The sequence below is a fragment of the Perca fluviatilis genome, chromosome 5, assembly GCF_010015445.1.
Source record: "Perca fluviatilis chromosome 5, GENO_Pfluv_1.0, whole genome shotgun sequence".
Taxonomy (NCBI): Eukaryota; Metazoa; Chordata; class Actinopteri; order Perciformes; family Percidae; genus Perca; species Perca fluviatilis.
In genome coordinates this window covers 26,456,438-26,475,696 of record NC_053116.1, presented here as the reverse complement: position 1 = coordinate 26,475,696, position 19,259 = coordinate 26,456,438, and the positions used below count along the sequence as shown (strand labels likewise).

At 39.7% G+C, this 19,259-nt stretch overlaps 1 protein-coding gene across 1 annotated transcript in view; it reads left to right on the top strand.

The window, feature by feature from the left end:
- The window catches only part of si:dkey-11f4.7 (piezo-type mechanosensitive ion channel component 2), a 31,125-nt gene that overhangs the window by 379 nt on the left and 11,487 nt on the right, over positions 1 to 19,259 (top strand). The window contains exons 2-29 of the mRNA XM_039801742.1: positions 175 to 441; positions 1,209 to 1,317; positions 1,514 to 1,635; positions 2,318 to 2,377; positions 3,209 to 3,357; positions 3,503 to 3,667; positions 4,473 to 4,514; positions 4,784 to 4,816; positions 5,573 to 5,685; positions 5,939 to 6,114; positions 6,433 to 6,609; positions 6,726 to 6,890; positions 7,396 to 7,596; positions 7,712 to 7,916; positions 8,787 to 8,888; positions 9,000 to 9,165; positions 11,703 to 11,946; positions 12,075 to 12,171; positions 12,349 to 12,508; positions 13,934 to 14,023; positions 14,216 to 14,304; positions 15,202 to 15,267; positions 15,519 to 15,631; positions 15,789 to 15,909; positions 16,803 to 16,877; positions 17,715 to 17,881; positions 18,431 to 18,630; positions 19,097 to 19,258. Coding sequence (XP_039657676.1) covers positions 241 to 441; positions 1,209 to 1,317; positions 1,514 to 1,635; positions 2,318 to 2,377; positions 3,209 to 3,357; positions 3,503 to 3,667; positions 4,473 to 4,514; positions 4,784 to 4,816; positions 5,573 to 5,685; positions 5,939 to 6,114; positions 6,433 to 6,609; positions 6,726 to 6,890; positions 7,396 to 7,596; positions 7,712 to 7,916; positions 8,787 to 8,888; positions 9,000 to 9,165; positions 11,703 to 11,946; positions 12,075 to 12,171; positions 12,349 to 12,508; positions 13,934 to 14,023; positions 14,216 to 14,304; positions 15,202 to 15,267; positions 15,519 to 15,631; positions 15,789 to 15,909; positions 16,803 to 16,877; positions 17,715 to 17,881; positions 18,431 to 18,630; positions 19,097 to 19,258 — 3,770 coding nt within the window. The 5' untranslated portion in view covers positions 175 to 240. The remainder of the gene's footprint in view (positions 1 to 174; positions 442 to 1,208; positions 1,318 to 1,513; positions 1,636 to 2,317; positions 2,378 to 3,208; positions 3,358 to 3,502; positions 3,668 to 4,472; positions 4,515 to 4,783; positions 4,817 to 5,572; positions 5,686 to 5,938; positions 6,115 to 6,432; positions 6,610 to 6,725; positions 6,891 to 7,395; positions 7,597 to 7,711; positions 7,917 to 8,786; positions 8,889 to 8,999; positions 9,166 to 11,702; positions 11,947 to 12,074; positions 12,172 to 12,348; positions 12,509 to 13,933; positions 14,024 to 14,215; positions 14,305 to 15,201; positions 15,268 to 15,518; positions 15,632 to 15,788; positions 15,910 to 16,802; positions 16,878 to 17,714; positions 17,882 to 18,430; positions 18,631 to 19,096; position 19,259) is intronic.

The window sequence follows — 19,259 nt, the reverse complement described above, 5'->3', positions numbered from 1 at the left end:
CCTTAACGTTAAAATATTGTGTTTAGCAAGAACATTAGCTATAGCTATAGCTAGTAACTTTGAACCCCTAAATTCGTTGGCAGAAAATGCAATAATACTGCAAAAAAAATAAAAAAGACATGAATAGCTGTTTGGCTGCAACAATGTCACCATATCTAAAATATGTGATATTAGGTGTGGAGTATCACCTACAACAACTGGCTGACTTTCGCCCTGCTGGTGTGGTCCTGTGTAATTTGGATGATGCGAGACCGGCGCCTCTACGCCATGATGTCCGCCCCGTTCCTGGCTGTCTACGGCACCGTCCTGCTGGTGCTGGGCTTCCTGAGCGGGCTGCGTCTGAGCCGGGCCGAGCTGTACCCTGGTCTCCCCCCGGCTGTCATAATGGACTTCGACCTGAACGGTTATCACCCTGCGCCCTGTGTACACCTGGGAGCAAAGGTGATGCAGAGAAAGAGGACATGAAAACACTTTTTGTTGACATTAATTTAAAACGGTATGAGGTCAGCGAAAGTACTCTCTAACTCAATCTCACTACACTTATTTATTAAAGAGTCTTTATGCTCTTTCCACAGATAAAGCTCATGTTAAAAGCACATAAAGAAAGCATGTTATCACATTAAATAAACAGCACATTTTTTAAATTATACAAATTGTTTAGTTATAAATTACTAGTTGGTTAACATATGGCCAATCTTATTGCAGTGTTTTGATTTGATCAAAAGTTGCATTTTTTTCTGGCAGCATGAGCATTTATATCAGCTACTGTCATCAGATTATGATTTATGTTTCTATATTGTTAAATTTAGATTGGTGCATGGAAATACCACACATATTGGACCACTGACAAAAACAGGAAGAATACAGAAACGCAGAAATATCCCATGTGGAATAAACCAGGATTGTTCAAATTAGATCAGATAGTGTGTACATGTAGGATCCCATCATTTATAGTAAGAAGATGATTAAGAAAATGGGCTTTCAGGGTCTTTAAAGCAGATTGGACAGTGCCAATAAAACACTTTCAGATCAATTAATTCCGTTTAAATCTTACTCCTTATCAAAGAAGATTTTTTCAACCGCACCCACGGATCAGAGTCTGGTAACTTACACACATATTAATTGTAACCTAACTATGTTTACTATAGCAGATTATAAAAATGTGTGTACACTTTATGCTTTTTACTCATAATACACTGTGTGTGCAGGTCTTCTACAGCTTCAACTTTTGGTTGATGTTTCGTCAGCAGCTAAAGGAGAGAGAGGAGGAGCAGAGCTTAAAGGAGGAATCTCTCGATGAAGTCAAAGTCGTGCCACGTAATTTCTTTTCAAATTGCTTTTACAAAGATTACAGCTACTGTGTTAGAGAATAACATTTAGTTTAAAGTAAAATAAATGTATCCCTTCTCATCTTCACATCCTATTCTACTTTTTTCTTCATCAATGAATTCCTCCCTGTCTCTCCTCGGCCTTCTCCTCCTCGTTCTTCTTTTCTTGGTTTCCTTCATATTAGCAGAGGAAAGTCCACCATCACCTCTTGCAGCGATGCTCATATCAGGAGTGAAAGGGACGCTGGTGAAATACTGGATCCTCTTCTGCTGCTCCATGTTCTTTGTGATTAGCTTCTCTGGAAAGGTATCTATTAACAAATAAATAAGTCATGTTCATGACATGTCTAATAAACGTTTCCAAACACTTCAGCTCTGGGCTCTGAGGGCTTGATATGAAGTCAAGAAACTACTGTGCATGTCACTGCAATAGTAATGGCATTTTAAGCTGCATGCATGAATTATCCTGCTAAGGGCTTCAGGCCAAACATGTAGTTATTTGTTTGATAATCTTTCCCCATTATTGTCACCATTTTAAATCTCTGCTGTGGTAAACAAAATTTCCCACAGTGATTATGTAAAGTTCCTGTAATGCAATCAGTCACCATTCCGCTTCATACAATGTGCATTTGCTCTGTCAAACACTAGAGAAAACTACACTCTATAATCTTCTGTATTTTAGGTAAATAATTCATCACAAAACTTTTACATGTACAGTAATTGAGATAGTCTACATGATTGTATAGTTGGAAAAAAATTCTTGGGACATTTTTTTTTTATTTGTAAATAATGTATATGCACAATATACTGTATGTATGTGGGAACCACTAATATAAAGTTAATTACAAAAATGTGTGCATTTACAAAAACTAAATAATATCTGCATGCAGTCTCTCAGGACTTTTTGGGTCCAGAGGTCCCTGTAACATTTGGCAGATTTCAAGCAAATAACTGATTTAAATGTACCTAATCATGTTTCATTTGCTTAGGTGGTTGTCTACAAGATCCTTTACATAGTCCTCTTCCTCTTCTGTGTTGTCCTCTATCAGGTAAGGGATTTTAGTCATCTGGCTGGTAAACTAGCAAACATTTAGTTTGTCTGCCTTTTGAGCTTTTCAGCTTCTTCAGTGGAGCTATTTCTTATAGAACACGCTGCGTCTCGTATAGTAAGTACTCTACATGTACGGTACACCTCGGTGTGAAAATTGACTATTATGTATACATTTATTCTCTGAGTAGGTGGACATTTGCTATTGAGATTGCAGGGCTCAATAAGTGGAGAGGAGCCCTGCTTTTAAAGTTCAGAAGTTATTGCATAAAATACAAAGCCACTATAGCTTCAGGTTCATCTTACACTGAAATGGGTTGAACATAAATTATCATCAGTGAATCATGGAGCTGTTGTTTGTGCATAAAAACGCTCGGGCTCTCATATAGACTCTGTCGCTCGTCGATACTGTTTTACAGTTAAAAGTATTGATTATGACTCAGACACGTACACAGTAATTTTTTTGCTGCTGTTTTCGAGTTTTTCTCCCTCACCTTATGTTTCTGCTGACCTTTTAGAAACACGGTAGGCACTTACAGGAAGGCCTAATGGCTGTAGAGGACCATTTGTCTGTTTGGACAACATCAGCAACACCACGGTGTTTTTACATACTGGAGTGTGATGAAAGAAATACAGTATAGTTTAAATATAACTTGTTGGGAAGATGCAGAACATTCAGGACAAACTGTGTTTTACAGTGTTTTTTCTCTCATTACTGGCACCAGGGGAATTATAAAACAATGAGTGTAACAGTAGAATAAGCTGTGAAAATAAGATCTGTAGCTACAGAGAAAAGCTACTGCATCGGTCTATCTGGTTTCTCTCTCCTCAGATCCGTTATGACGTGTGGCGTCGGGTCCTGAAGACATTCTGGGCGGTGGTGGTCGGTTACTCCATGGTGGTGTTGATAGCCATCTACATGTACCAGTTCAAAAGTGTGTCTGGGCTGTTTAGACAGATCATGGGCATGTCGGAGGAAGGGTGAGTTTCCGTGCGTGTGCAAGTTTGTGAGTCTTTTGGGGAATTAAGCAAGAAAATTCATTGTGTCTAATGTTGAATTTTGTCAGGCAGCAGACTTGACCCTTCTAGTAAGTTATCATATCATTACACCTGTCTTACTTTTCAGTCTTCGTGACCTGGGTCTGGAACGGTATGACACAGTGGAGCTGTTTGCACGTATCCTGCTTCCTGCTATGTTCCTATTGGCTTGTATCCTCCAGCTGCACTACTTCAACTCAGACTTTCTTTCTCTCACTGACCTCGACAACGTACCTGTCAGACAGGCTTCCAGGTGAGATGGCAAGAATATGCGCAGGCAGGGAAAGAATGTCCTACTCAAGTCTCAAGTGACAGTATCTTATCATTTTGTGATGCCTACCGTGCCCCTTATCTTTGGAATGGCCTCCCACTACATGTTAAGGAAGCTCATTCGGTTGACATTTTTAGATCTAGTTTGAAAACCCACCTCTACTCATTATACTATATCCAACTATAACACACCATAATTTCTGCGTCCTTCACAAACAAACCCTTTTCATTTATTCTCTTTTGTTGTTGGTTTTGTATTGTTTATTATTACTGCTTTAAACATTGTTCAATTGTTTTGTTGCTGTCTGTTATTTCTGTGGTCCTTTAATTACATTAAAACTTAAATTAATTAAGTGCACTGAGACCATGTTTAATAGGTTAATTTACACATAAAATGTGATTGACTAACTGATTGATATCACTAAATATATCTGGCAAGTAGAAATAACATATACATAAAACTTATATTACAGTAAGTGTGCACAAAATACTAATCTGAGTTAGTTACATCTGACCATTATAAAACAGCTAACGTGGCAAAATGTGTATGTATATGAAATCACTTTTACTGTTCTTATATTATATGCTAAACAGTACAAGTAAAGAAATTAATTACAGAGCCTGCTTCATATAAACCAGTACCATTGAGGAAGTGCAATTCTTTCTTTGATTATAGAACAAGCACTTACTGTTGTGTCTGTTTGTACGTTATATAAGTTATCGACTGCTAAACATGTTGAATATCTCCATTTGTCTCATTTATCTATTCCATCCTTCTCTCCACCCAGAGAAGAAGAGCTCAGGAGTTCAGTCAATGTGATATCTGAGACGTAAGAGCTGCATTTATTCCTCCAAAAATGTTTTGTTGTACTCACGTTTCAGATCGCAATTAACTCTATCTTACACAGTTGATTTATTGCTTGTAGATATAATCACTGTTTCATCAGTGAGCTGGCCACATTTGGTGTAAATGTATTGAATTGTATAGGCAGAATAATAAGTCCTGCTTAGTTGTGTTAAAATAATTAAAGATTGAGGTAATTTGTGACATGGCGGTATTGTAATGTTAACACAACTCCCTTTTTACTTTAATTCCCAGCATTAAAGAAAACATTGCAAAGTTCCAGAAAAGGTAAGGCTGTTGTCAACTCTTGATTCTTATTGTTTAGTCTAACGGATCAGCAATTGTGTCTAGAGTACTGTATTATACGTGTTTCATATTTAACTCATATTCATACATATTTTGTGTATTTTGGGGTGAGGTATAAAAAAAATAATTTCCTGTGACAACCGATGTCTACTCAGTCTTTGTAAGTAGTAGGATGCAGTAATTGTGTAAATATTTAAAGTGCTCATATTATGCTCATTTTCAGGTTCATAATTGTATTTAGAGGTTATATCAAAATAGGTTTACATGGTTTCATTTTCAAAAAACACCATATTTTTGTTGTACTACACATTGCTGCAGCTCCTCTTTTCACCCTGTGTGTTGAGCTCTCTGTTTTAGCTACAGAATGAGGCATCACACTTCTGTTCCATCTTTGTTGGGAGTCGCACATGTGCAGTAGCTAGGTAACCACTGCTAGCTAATCGGAAGCAGAGTATGAGGGTGTGCCATGCCAGCAGCTAGGTGAGCATTATAACGTGTGTTACAAAGTGACGCATGTTTGTCACGGAAGTAAAGGCTGGACTACAATAGAGCTGTTTGGAGCAGTTTGTGAACAATGTTTTCTGTTGGAGATGGTAAGTCCCTTTGGGGTGGACTTTGGGCTTTTTCACTTTGTAAACCTATTACATGCACAAAAAAGACATATAACACAATAAAGGAAAGGGGAAAAGCCAAAAAGCATAATATGAGCACTTTAAGATATGTTCTGTTGTCCTCTAGGCTTGTGAAGGAGCAAATGGGAAATGGGAAAAGTCAGGAGACACTGGACAGCGTTGGACTACAAACTTCCTCAGAGAAAGGAGCTATGGAGCGGGAGGAGACAACAGAGGAGGGTAACTATAGCTCAAGACAAAAATATGGCTCTTCTTTTGTGTTGGTCAATTAGGACCGGGACAAATTATTGATCTGGCATTATATAACAATGGGCTCTCTCTCTGTATTTCATACAGTGTTGTTTTTTCTTCAGTTACACAGATATCGCAATGTATCATACACGATTGTCTTGCTGTCTGAGCCGTATGAGAGATGATGTTCAAATTATGTCTGATGTCCTTCTCTACCCTTGCTTCCTTCTCTTCCTCCCAGAAACTGTCCCCAGCAGTCGTGAGGACAAGTGGGTTGTGATTGTGGATCGGGCAAGCCTGCTGCTCATTCAGGCTCTTTCAGGACTCCACAGGCTCCAGGAGCAGAGCTGGAGGCTGCTGGAGCTCCACAGCCTCAAAATCGTGTCCACCGGCATCATCTGGGTGTCACTGCAAGAGGTGGGATGTTTGATCCATGCGTGCATGCGTGCGTGCATACAAATTGTCAAAGAACAATCCCCTGATATTGGTTTACTCAGTGCTGGTTTGATAGTTATACAATTAGTTTATTTCTCTTTATCTACACCTTTCCTTCATGCAAGAAGTGGAGGTAAAATCAATCAATAAAAGACTTTTTAGCCTAAAGTAGCTCTGTTGACATATTCTGTGGAAAGAGTCACTGTAACCAGAAGTTATTTCTGGCTCAGGTTAAATGTGGTGTTCTGTGCTTACTCACGACTTTCAGGAAAAAAAGTAAAACAATGTGATTTTTCACAGGTTTCTTTAATGAACTTGCTCTTCCTGGTTCTGTGGGTGTTTGCACTCCCGTTCCCACGGTTACGACCTGCGGCATCCAGCATCTCTGCTGTGTGGGCCTGTGTCATGGTGGTGTGCAAGATGTTTTACCAGCTCAAAGTCATCAAACCCCTCGATTACTCCTCCAACTGCACAGCTGTGAGTATTCAAAACTGTGTGTGTTTGCAACAGTTACCTAAAACGTATATAATCTGCTCTGACAGCTGCACAGCTTGATCACCTGTCAGTGGGCTTTAACGTTGTTTGTATCTCAGGGCCTGGTGCCGTCCAACAGCTCGGGCCTAGATGATGGAGGAGAGCTGAGGGGGAACATGCTGGAGCTGCTCAGGAGGTCTATTCTCTACATTGAGCCTGTGGACCCCGTCTACTGGTGTGGAGCGCTGCGTAAATGTGAGGGCAGGATCCTCCCCTGCCTCAGGGTACGGTGACACACCTGCCAGAGTCTTAAAACTTAAAACTTTCTATCTTTGACTTTTCTTTTAAATCACAACCATCATACAAAGCTGCTTTTGCATGGTGGCGACCTCTAGCCAGTAGAGTGTGCGCCCCATGTAGGCTGAGTCCTTTGCAGCGGCCCGGGTTCTAGTCCAACTTGCGTCCCTTTGCTGGGTGTCATCCCCCCCCCCCCCCGCCCCTTTTCTGTCTATCCACTGTGACTGTCTAATAAAGTGAAAATCCCTCTTATAATAGCTTTTTGTAACAAGGGAAAGTAAGTTCCCTGTTGTGAAGCCGTTTTTGTGAATAAGATACAGACAGAACACCAGGACCAAACAACCTCAGCGATATGAAGATATACAACTGAACTCCAGAGACACATGTCAAGCGTTAATAGTTTTTTGAAGTCGCTTACAATCATCCCACAGTTTCACTTTTGTATTGTTTCCCAGATCAGCTTTTCTCTAAAAAGCGTGCTCTGTGTTGTAGAACCATCTGATGGTGCTCGGGCTGCTGTTGTTCGAGGCGACTGTCCATCGGCACCAGCTCTACTTCCGTCTCCATAACGATTTGAATGCCCTGCCCTTCAGCATCATCTTCCAGGGCATCACAAGGCAGCACCTGGATTACGGCGTCCTGCCCTGCATCAAGTACTTTGTCAACTTCTGCTTCTACAAATTTGGACTGGAGGTACTTTTTAGGGGCTGAGTTGTGTGTGTATGTGTGTGTGTGTGTCTGTGTGTATCTGAACTGTTTAACGAACCTGACACTGACTTCTTAACATTTTCTCAACACTTCTTCTTAGATCAGTTTAATCGTGGCGGTCAACGTGATTGGTCAAAGGATGGATTTCTATGCCCTGCTCCATTCTTGCGCCTTATTGGCTGTTCTGTCACGGCGACGCAGGAAGGCAATCGGGGAGGTGTGGCCTAAATACTGCTGCTTTACTGCCGGGCTCATGGTGCTGCAGTACCTGCTTTGCATTGGCATCCCTCCCGCTGTCTGTGTTGGTAAGGGCTTTTTGAATAACTGTGATTTTTGTAGAAATAAACTATTGATATTATTATATATCATTTATATCTAGTTCCTAAAAACTTTAACATTTGCTGTTTTAAACACTTGGTGTGTGTAATGGCCACTAGCATGCAGAAAATAATGCATTTAAAAAAAAGCAACAGCAGTTTGCTTTAAAAAAACCAAAAAGAAACATATGAGGAACTGGATAGCATGAGCAGTGATACAGAAAAGAGTGACACCGAAAGTGTAACTCAAACAGAAAATCAAATGAAAAAAAACCTTTAGTACCATCTACATTGATTGATAAACAAGAGCTCAATAAAAACAACTGTTTAAAGCATCACAGCAAAGAACACATAGCATGAACGAAATATCTCATTGATTAATCTCTCTCTTGATCAATGGCTTAGTCAGTAAAATAATATAAATTTTCTTTTATCCGACCAACAGTCCAAAAACCAAAATATATTAAGTTTATAATGATAGAAAACAGAGAAAAGTAATTCATTGTTTGGTATATGAAATGTCAGAATACATATAAATAGTGAAAGATCTCATAATTAGGATCCAAGTTAAAATCTTCAAATTGATTCTTTTATTCAATCATCAGTCCGAAACCCAAGAATATTTAGTTTACAGTACTACCATACTGTATATGACTAAGAAAAGCGTCCAACTCTCACATTTGAAAAGCTGGAACCAGCACATGTTTGCTACTTTTGCTCAGAAAAATGACTGAAACAGTCAATCAATTATCAAAATTATTAACAGAAATGTTAAAATGATTAAATGTCACTGCTTGCAAAAGTCCTGCATTTAAGTCTCATTGTATGCTATTCCACTTTACTCTATTTCCTCATCAGATTACCCCTGGAGAACCGCAGTTCAACCTTTGACCTCTAATGTTATTAAGTGGTTTTACCTGCCTGACTTCGCCATGAGACCCGATCCTTCATTCATATTCTGTGAGTTTAGCTCTACTCTCTTTCTTTTCTCTCCTGACTTTGAACCTTTTCCTCCTCTGTAATTCCTCACGTCCGGTTTTGAGTCCCTCCTCTCTCTCCTGTGTTCTGCAGATGACCACCTCCTGTTGCTCTGCTCGTCTCTGCAGTGGCAGGTGTTTGAGGAGGAGAACCGAGCGGCGGTGCGACTGCTGGCTGGAGACAACGTTGAGATCAGCCGTAGTCTGGATCCTTGTTCCTTCAACCAGTTCATACCTGTCAATAACTTCCTTCACTGCAGGTCAGAAACACATCTTTACATCATTTTGTTTTTTCTAGGGCTGTCATTCGATTAAAATATTTAATTGTGATTAATCGCATGATTGTCCAAATTAATTGCACATTTTTTAATCGGTTCTAAATGTACAAATGTAACATTTGAATTAGAGTCTTTTACTACTTTAAAGTCTCTATTCACAGCACTTAAAGACAACTCACTTTTAAAGCTAGTTCACCTGTTACTGTTGTTATTTCCTTCTTCCAAAACAGCCAGGAGTTGGGTTTAAAACAAAAGTATGACCGGTGTGTTAACTGCATGCCAAATTAATCAGAGCACACAAGGCCAAATGACCGGTTGCTGACAAGCATTTAAAAGGATATTTGTTTAACAGAGTCCAACCATAAACTGTATAGAAAGAGAGTCTGACGCAGTCAGTCCACGTAAAACACATTGGGGCTGGGCGCCTGGGTAGCTCACCTGGTAGAGCGCGCGCCCATACATAGAGGTTTACTCCTCGACGCAGCGGCCTTGGGTTTGACTCCAACCTGTGACCCTTTGCTGCATGTCATTCCCCCTCTCTCTCCCCCTTCATCTCTTAAGCTGTCCTATGAAAATAAAGGCCTAAAATGCGCGAAAAAATAAGCTTTAAAATAAAACACATTGGGCCTATATTCCCTCCAGCCATAGGTGTAGATTTCGTGGGGGATGCAAAGACCCCAAAGAGGTCAAAAATAACTGTTAAGGGGGCTCAAAACATGTATATATCCTTCTTACCTGTAAATATGTTTCCCAACGACTTCAGACCCCCCTATAGTGGAACATACCATTTTTACCTTGTAGCGCACAACTCTTTTCTTTCTCTCTTTCTCTGTGAAATGAAGCTGCATTCAAGTGCAGTCGGAAATGTCTATAAATGATCTGCGGAAAACAGTTTCCGAAATATTAAATCTGCTTGTGCTACACAAATTGTTGTATAAAAATTCCCCAGAATTCAGGAAATTAAGTGTCTGACGCTAACATTTTTGTGGGGGAGTTATGTGTCCCCCCCAAAACCTACACCCTTGCCTCCAGCTAACTTCACATTAAACAATGAGGGCAAAACAGCAACATCACTCTGTTTTAACCGATTATTCACTGTCTACCTCAGCTAAAAACACCGGATCTGCAGCACGTTACCGTGTCGTTCACTCCCAAAGCCTGTTTGTAACCGGTAGGCTGATCTTCATATGTTCAACTGACTTTACCAGATAGTACGCAACTGTCCTGCTATTTTTACAGGCATCTAAACTCTTTCCTGTAAAAAAGTTAAGTATTTTTTTAAACCAGGAGTAGAGTCTTGGTTCCATTTCTATTATATCTCAGACTTGTCTTGGTCTAAATGTCAATTCGAATTTTTCACATCTTTCTATATCATCAAACATACAAGTAATGTTATTGATGTTCGATTTATTTTCTTCTCTCCCTGAACGTGACTCACCCTCAAAGACTACATTTATAGACCTGAGATAAGAACAGGAAGTAGCCTGAATTCCATATTCCAGCACTTAATCTCTTCAAACATCTCTTCCTGCTCTGTAAATTAAACTGCAGGTGGAGAATATTGTGAGTCCATCTCACTGGTTTGTGGTCGTTTAAGGAGCACTAAGGGGTCGAGTTAGATCATTCATTTATGTGTGTGTTCAAACTCATAAAAGCTGTTCTGGTAAACTGAAACTGCTGAATAAGCACTCATGGATGTCTCCCATTTCGTTTATAGGCTTTATTTCACTTTCTGCCACTAGCCTTCACCAGATTCACAGACAATGCAAAGAAGCTGTGTTGTTTCATTGGCTGAGGAAGTTGGTGTTTGAATCAGACTTGAGTTGGCCTTTTAAATAATCAATTAATTAAGAAGAATCTATAGATTAATCGACAACAAAAATAAGCATGAGATGTATTTATAGCCTGCAACAAATATAAAACAACAAACATTTAGTTTTGGAAATACCCTTGATTGCTTTCTTGCCGAGAGTTTGATGAGAAGACTGGGTTACACTTTACTTGAAGGTATCTAAGAGTGACATGACACTGTCATGAACGTGTCATAAACATTATAAACAAGTCATAAACGTTTATGACATAACGCTTCTGTGTCATTCGGTTTTTGTCATGACAAGTTATGGTTATGGTTAGGGTTAGAGTTAGGGTTAGGGTTCATGTGTCATGACAGTGTCATGTGTTCATGACACTGTCATGTCACTCTTATGTAGATACCTTCAAGTAAAGCGTTACCGAAGATTGATACCACTCTTGTCTCTGTATGCTGAATATGAAGCTACAACCAGGAGACAGTTAGCTTAGCTTAGCATAAAGACTGAAAACAAAGGGAAACAGCTAGCTTGGCAAGAAAGCAATTTTATACAATATTGAAGTTTTTTTTAGTACCTTTTTAGAGGTATTGGGTTACTGTCATATATTTTTCACAGTTATCCAAGAAAGAACTCTTTTTATATGCGTTCTGGCAGTATTTTTTTTTTTATGGTTCTCTTTCTCAGTGTCCCTCTCTGTCTGGTCCTCAGGTGCTACCTCGACATGGTGAAGGTGTTTGTTTTCAGCTATTTCTTCTGGCTGGTGCTGTGCCTCATCTTCATCACCGGCACCACACGGATCAACATCTTCTGTCTGGGCTACCTGGTGGCCTGTTTCTACTTCATGTTGTTTGGAGGCAGCGTGCTGATGCAGCCTGTCAGATACATCCTGCGACTGTGGGACTGGCTCATCGGTTATACCTGCTTTGTGATCGCCATGAAGAACCTGCTGTCTGTGAGTTACCGTGCTGCAAGCAAGTGCAGTAGTTAAGACACGCGTCACTGAATTTTTTTGCTTTTAAGCAGACTCTATCCTGTCAATTATAGCCTCTTTTTGCCATTCCTGTGTTTTTTTGTGACCAGCTCGGTTCTTGTGCCTACCTGGACAGCCTGTTGAAGAACGGCTGCTGGCTAATTCAGGCTTTCAGCATGTTCTGCACCATCAAAGGCTACGACGTCCGTAAGTGTCTGTAACAGATGATGATAAAGGATATCTTAAATCTTAGTACATTCTTGTGTTTGTAAAGTATACAGGTCCCCCCCCCCTCTCTCTCTCCCACTTTCCTATCTTAATCTCTCCTGTTAAATAAAGGCAATAAAAGTAATAAAACAAATAAATATTTCTTCCATCATGCAGCTGCTCCTGACGATGAGTGCGAGCTGCCAGAGGGTGAGGCTGGCATCGTCTGGGATGCGATCTGTTTCACTTTCCTCCTGGCACAAAGGAGGGTCTTCCTCAGCTACTACTTCCTCTACGTGGTGTCTGACCTTAAGTCTTCTAAGATATTGGCCTCCAGGTCTGTACTTCACACAAACCTCCTGTTTAGGTCCCCAACATACTTACACTACATACACAAAGCAGCAGCAAGTGAACTTTATAATTAGGGTGAGGGGGCACAAATGACAACGGTGGGTAAATGTTTGAAAATTGAAACTTGAAATTTTGTTTGATAAATTAAACCCCACCTAACATGTCTGCATTCAGTTTATAAAGGGAAACCAAAAGGACGTGATAGGCAAAAGAGTCCAACTTGCTTTGGATGAAGCAGCACTCACTGTTGTTGAGGGGACATTTTTGTAGCGCTCTATTTTATGGGTAATTATTGATAATTTCAATCATTTCAAAGATGTTTCCTGGTAAGAAGAATTTCGTTCTAATTATAAGGAAGACAGAGAGCTTCATTTAAACCCAAGTAAATATTCATTCTTTATGAATTTATTAATTGAAACTAGGGCTGGGCGATATGGAGAAAATCAGATATCGCGATATTCTTGTCCTAATACCTCGATGTTGATATTGTGGCGATATTATAGGGTTGACAGTTGGTGCTTTGACAAAATATCTTCACAATGAGATTTTAGATAAATAATCTTCAGTAATGTAGGTATAATGACTAAGGGGGTAAAGGTAAAAATAATAGAAGAGTTAGAAAATGACATCACTTTACTGTAATGCAGCCTTTCAAACCAGGAAAAGACAACACAAGACATTTACGATATTACAATATACAAAATTTAAGACGATATCTAGTCTCATATCACGATATCAATATAAAATCGATATATTGGCCAGCCCTATTGGAAACTTTATTCTGCACACATTTTGGCATGTTCAGCTGACCTGCTGTAAACTCACTTAAAGACTCTCAATGTTATGCTTGGAATTAGTTGGAAATAAATAATTGACAATGTTGCATTTAAATTGTGCCTCTGTTTTGCCTATCATTAGTACCATTTAGGAAACATCTCGAAAATTAGGAAACTATTCTGAAAAGTTAAACCTGTAAATTAATTGTAACATTTCTGCAGAGTGGCTGTAGCTGACACCAGAATATGATTTTGTTTGTTTGTGGATCTAGTGTCGCATTTAGCGAGGAAACTCACTCTCTAATTCATTCATTTCATTCATTTAATCCTCTTGGCCCCCTTGGGAGCATAGGGCGTCCACCGTGGATCTCCACCTCACTCTCCTCTGTGCTAAGGTCTTTACTTCTTGCCAGGAGGGGATTATAGTCCAGAACTTGCTATGTTGCTCAGTTTTTTTGTCTGATGTTGCATTACAATACATTTTGTTGTAGTTGTCACAATAATTATAATAAGAGATCATTAACCCCTAAACAAAGTACTAAAAAATAACCACATGTAGCGGTGATGAACTGACGACCTGGTGCCCACAACAATTTAAGTCGTGCTCTTTTCCGCTACCTCTTTCTACCTCCAAGGGGCGCTGAGCTGTTTGAGGCCAGAGTGAAGAAGCAGGTAGCAGCCAGACTGGAGATGGAGAAGAAATCTGTGGAGACTCTGAAGAAACAGTAAGACATGTTAATCAGTTTTTCAGATTTACAACATTTCAACTCAGCTGTTCCGACTGCGAATGTATGAATTCATTGACACAGTTTTAATGACGACCAACAGAATTTTCCCTCTCAATCTCCCATTTTATCCTCCCTGGGAAAAAAGTAAATGGTGAGCAACTAACTTTCCTTTCCACCCTCTTCCTGTAGGATGGAGAAGATCAAATCTAAACAGAAGAGTGGGCCTGCAGCAGCAGATAAACCAGCGCTTCCTGCTGATCCAGAGCAGGTGACACTGGGTAACACAAGTGAATCTATTTTCTGTTTCTACTGTTAATAAACCAGCAAAGCATAAGCACACATTTACAATTTCATAGGCACCATCCATGAAAAATATTTTTAGTTTTAGTTTTAGTTTTATTTCACGTCTACTTACCAAAAATAGCTAAACATTTTTTATAAGGTTCTCTTTTGTGACAGGAGTAATGAGAAAATGTAGATCTCTTATTAAAGCTCTAATCCAGGGGTATTCAAGAGAGAGGCGGAGGGACCCCCTATTACAAATATTGTATAAAATTAAGTTGCATATTAAACTGGGCCTGCAATAATGTGTAGGGCGCCCTAAAGCCTTTATACATACCTACATACCTTTTTTGGCCATAGAGTACTAAGCTATTAAAATATTAATTTTGACATGCTTTTATAAATCATGTTTTAATGTTAAACATACATGTGATAGTGAATCCTTAGAATTAACTGTATCTGTGGATGGCTATCTCAGTGACTACCTTACCTATAGGCCAGTATGCCTATCATCAATGTATCTTTTTTTCACAAATAAGCTGAATTATATTTGCTAATAATATGTTGGATCCATGTTAAGACATTACAATTATAAAAAAAAAAACGTTTCAATAATTTGGCGGCCCCCCCTGCAGTAACTCTGAGGACCCTCTAGGTCCCCTGTTGAAGATCTCTGCTCTAATCCTTATAAGTTTGAGCTTAATTTAGACACATAGTTTGTTTTTATGATGAAAGATAATTTTGTGTAAACATGATGTTTTATGATGCACTTTTCACTGAGATCTATTCGTGTAAAAGTGTTTACTTTATGAAACTCTTCAATCTTTATCGTTAAAAGGGAGACAATCAGCAAATATTTGCAAGGTCTAAACTGCTTGATCTGTGTTTTCCAGGTGATGATGAGAAGGCAAAGAGAGATGCTGGAAAATGGTGGAAGCCTTGGGTGTCTCAGCCAGGAGGTGAGCAGCAACATCACACAACCAAAACACTGTTGGTGCTTTCAGAGTGAAGGAAGAATGCTCTGCTGTTTCCTAACGTTCCATCTCCTTGAATCTTGTCAGAGAGACGTTTTGTATCCCAGGTTATGTAAGAAAACAGTAAATACAGCCACTGAGCTGCTGTACTGGAGCAGCTTTGGATCAGATGGCTTGCTCAAAAGCTCAACAGTATGCATAGTGATTCATTTGTGACACTGCTCTGTTTTATGCAGTGGAAAACAACTGTGGCTACCACCTGTTTGAGAGTGACAGCGAGGAGGAAGAGGAGGAAGTTCCAGAGAAGAAAGAAGAGGAACCACCACCGAAGAAGAAATCTGCTTTCCAGGTGAGAGACAGGAAAACCCCTGAAACGCAAAAACTAATGACGAATGAAAAGGATACATTTCATGTTTTCCATATCTTCAAGGATCATACTTTACAACAGATTTGTTGCTGTTGTAACATCATCAGTTGAGAGGTGTGTCTGTGTCTTTGATATCCAGTTGGCCTACGACGCCTGGATCACCAGCTCCAAGTCGGCACTGAAGGACCTGAAGAAGGAGAAGAAAAAAATTAAGAAAGAGGAGAAGAAGAGAGCAAAGAGAGAGCTGCAGAGACAGCAGGGTGAGAGAGGGACATGTGGTGTTTATGTAACAGCGTCTAATCCTCCTCTGTAGTCCGTCTTAATTTCAGTCAGTCTTTGAATTAAAATGTCAGATTGGCTACTACGAACCACAGCATGTTTCACGTAGTTATAAATTATAGGAAATGATTTGGTGATGATTTAAACATTTAGAGATAATTCCGAGACTGGAAGGTCCCAGGTTTGATAGAGGGTCATTACAAAGGCTTACCCTCTGCGGAGCATTAATGTGCTTGGTAAATCTGTCCATCAGATTAAAATATTTCCTGTGTGAAGGAGGACATTATGGCACCTGAGGAAAGGTCAGCAGGATTTCCGTGGGATCTTAAAAAGTCTACAATTAAAAAATCTAAATTTTAGGCCTTAAAAAGTCTTAAATTCGCTTAAGTATTGTGTTCTAGGTCTTAAATAATTTTAAACAAGTCTGAATTTTCCTACGTCCATGCAACGCTATCTCGTTAATGCTCATTTTTTTAAACATTCTGTGGTGTTGTTTTTTTGCTAGTCCAAATATAATTTTCCTGTATTACGACTACAAAAGAGCCAAACATGCGACTTATATTGCAGCCAATAAGCTTTTGTGTTATTGGCGTGAGTCTATTTTGGATTGTACCACAGACATAAAACGGATTTTATTCTTGAGCTTTGGGGAAGTGCAAGTTGAGTGATACTTGGCTTGAACAACACTGAATTTAGGGCTTAGTTGGTGTTATAAATGTCTTAAATTTAATTTATAATGATCTTAAAAAGTCTTAAATTTGACTTGGTAAAACCTGCAGAAACCCTGATTCAGGTCTGGCCAGACATCCTGTTACTGTTGGACAGATGACCCAACTGCTAAAATGATTTAACAATAAAATCTTCTTTCTTCCAGGCATTGATAGAACGGACTCTAGTGAGGATGAACTCGAGGAAAGCTCTGTGGAGGCAGAGGGAGAGGAGGAAAAAGGTAAACAAACATGAGTCACTGCATTACGCTCACAACAAACAACTGGATTCTGCCACAAGTAAACTTCTGTGTGAAAGTAATATTGGATTATTGAATGACTTTCTGGGCCCTATTTTAACGATCTAAGCGCACAGCGTGAAGCGACTGGCACAGGTGCGTTTAGGGCGTGTACGAATAAACCAATCTGAGTGTCATCTCCCTAAAAGCCAGGCGCGTTTGTACCTTGGCGCATTGCTATTATGATGGCGGATTTGCTAAGCAGGAAGGAGAGATTTTCAGGAGAAGGAACTGATTTGCTTGTGCGTGAAATAATAAGTATCATATCATAATACTATTTCACATTGTAATATTTTTATTTTTAATCTTTTGCATGTTTGTGTGCAGCTGCGCGTCCCTGTGTGTGTGTGTAACAAGCATAGTGTGTGCGCGCTGTGCACGAGCCTAGGCGCATTTTACTAATGCACTGTTAAAATAACAATGAAATGCTGCGTTATTGACTTTAGACCTGGTTTTTGTTGGTCAATGGCGCGATGACTTCCTGCTGCCTAAAGATAGCAATACGCCAAGAATGCACCGGAACACACCTGAACACACCTCCCTGTAAGACCAGCACGCCCATGGGCGCACAGATGGGAGCAGGTGCATTTGCTATTTAAACGACGTGGGTCGCTGAATTGAAATTGACAACTGCATCAACTTGCTGCTGCGCTGCGCCGGGTGCAAGATAGGGCCTTCTATTTGTTTTTGCTGTAACATGAACAAGAGTACAGCAGCAGGGAAAAGCTTTAATATACCAACACATTCATGCTCACTTAGGTACTTGTCCTCTCCTTACAGAAAACATTCTGCAGCGCGTCATTAACACCTTGAAGTTCAGCTGGGTGTTCGTTCAGTCCCTTCTTGACGACCTGACGGAGGGTCTGAACTTGTTCTGCAAAGAAAGCCTGGACATTTCCAAAGTTCTGCTCTTTGAGCGTGCGTTACTCAGCCAACAGCAAAAGAAGGTGAAAGGAAAGGATGTAAAGCTGATCATTGTAAATTGAAGATACTGTATGTCTGGTTTTTAGTCTCAAGATGAAGCACAAAGAAAAATGTTTTATCCTTCAATATGGACAATATAAACAAATGTAAACATATAATTCATCAAATTCAACCCCAACTATTATTTACTATCATTGTGACTTTTATGTGTGTATCATTATGAGATTTATAGTGACAAACTATCTATCTATCTATCTATATTCTTTTTTTTTAAGCATGTAAAATTTGGTTTTCTTAATCCGTCTTTCCATATCTTAGGTTGAAAGATGTGCTCTATTTACAAAAAATATTTCATCCAACAATTTTTTTCTTTGTGTATTTTATTTATTCATTTAATTGTTCAATTATTAAAGTTGATTATTACACAGATGTTATTAGTTCTGGCTAATAAGAACAGTTTGGGAACCACTGGCCTACAGGGACACTTAATGGACAAACATAAAGTACAGTATACACTTTCCTCATACACTATGTGTGGGTCAGCTACAGCCTCTCTCTCCTTTGCTCTACAGGGTAGAGAAGTGAGCCAGGAGAGCGTGAAGCAGTTTTATGAAAACTGGATCTCCCGTCAGAACACGCTTTCATCCCAAGACACCCTAGATGACTCCCTGCCTCCCCCCCCCTCCCCACCCGATGTCCCCTCCTCACACCATTCCTATGCCAAGCTGAAAAACCAAGCCTCCAAAGTGTCCTGGGGCAGCAGCGTTTCCAGGTAGGTTACTGGTCCCATATTTACCTCTCATGTTTTCATTCTCTTTCCTGCTTCTACTGTATTTCCTCCCATGTGTGCATACATGTACTGTATGTTTAAAGTTAGAACTGCTGACATATTTAAGACATGCATAGCATTATTACTGTTGAAATATACACTAGGCCTGGGACGATATGCTTTTGTCCCGATTAGATTCTTTTACGATCTTTCTTTTTTATGGGTGCTGAATCGATTTGTATTGCTGTTCAATTTATTGAGATTTTAGAAGTATTGCCAATATACCAATATATATATATATATATATATACTGTATATATTGATTCTAGGGAAAAGAATTGATTTAAAAAGTTGTCGCAAAAGAATCACAATACATACGATTTTCGATTATTTTTCCCCCCCACCGCTAATATACACAGTCTACCCCTCCTTCTATTTTACTCATCTGCTCTCTCCTCCTCACCTTCAGCTGTATGACAGATGAGACGATGCTGGGCTCCCGGCAGCCGACCCAGGAAGAGCTGGACGAGCCTCCTGCTGTGTCTCCTGCTGCTGACCAGCTCAGACGGAGGCTCCTGAAAACAGCCAACATCGACCTGACCTCCTTTGAAACTGTTGATCTGTCACCAAGG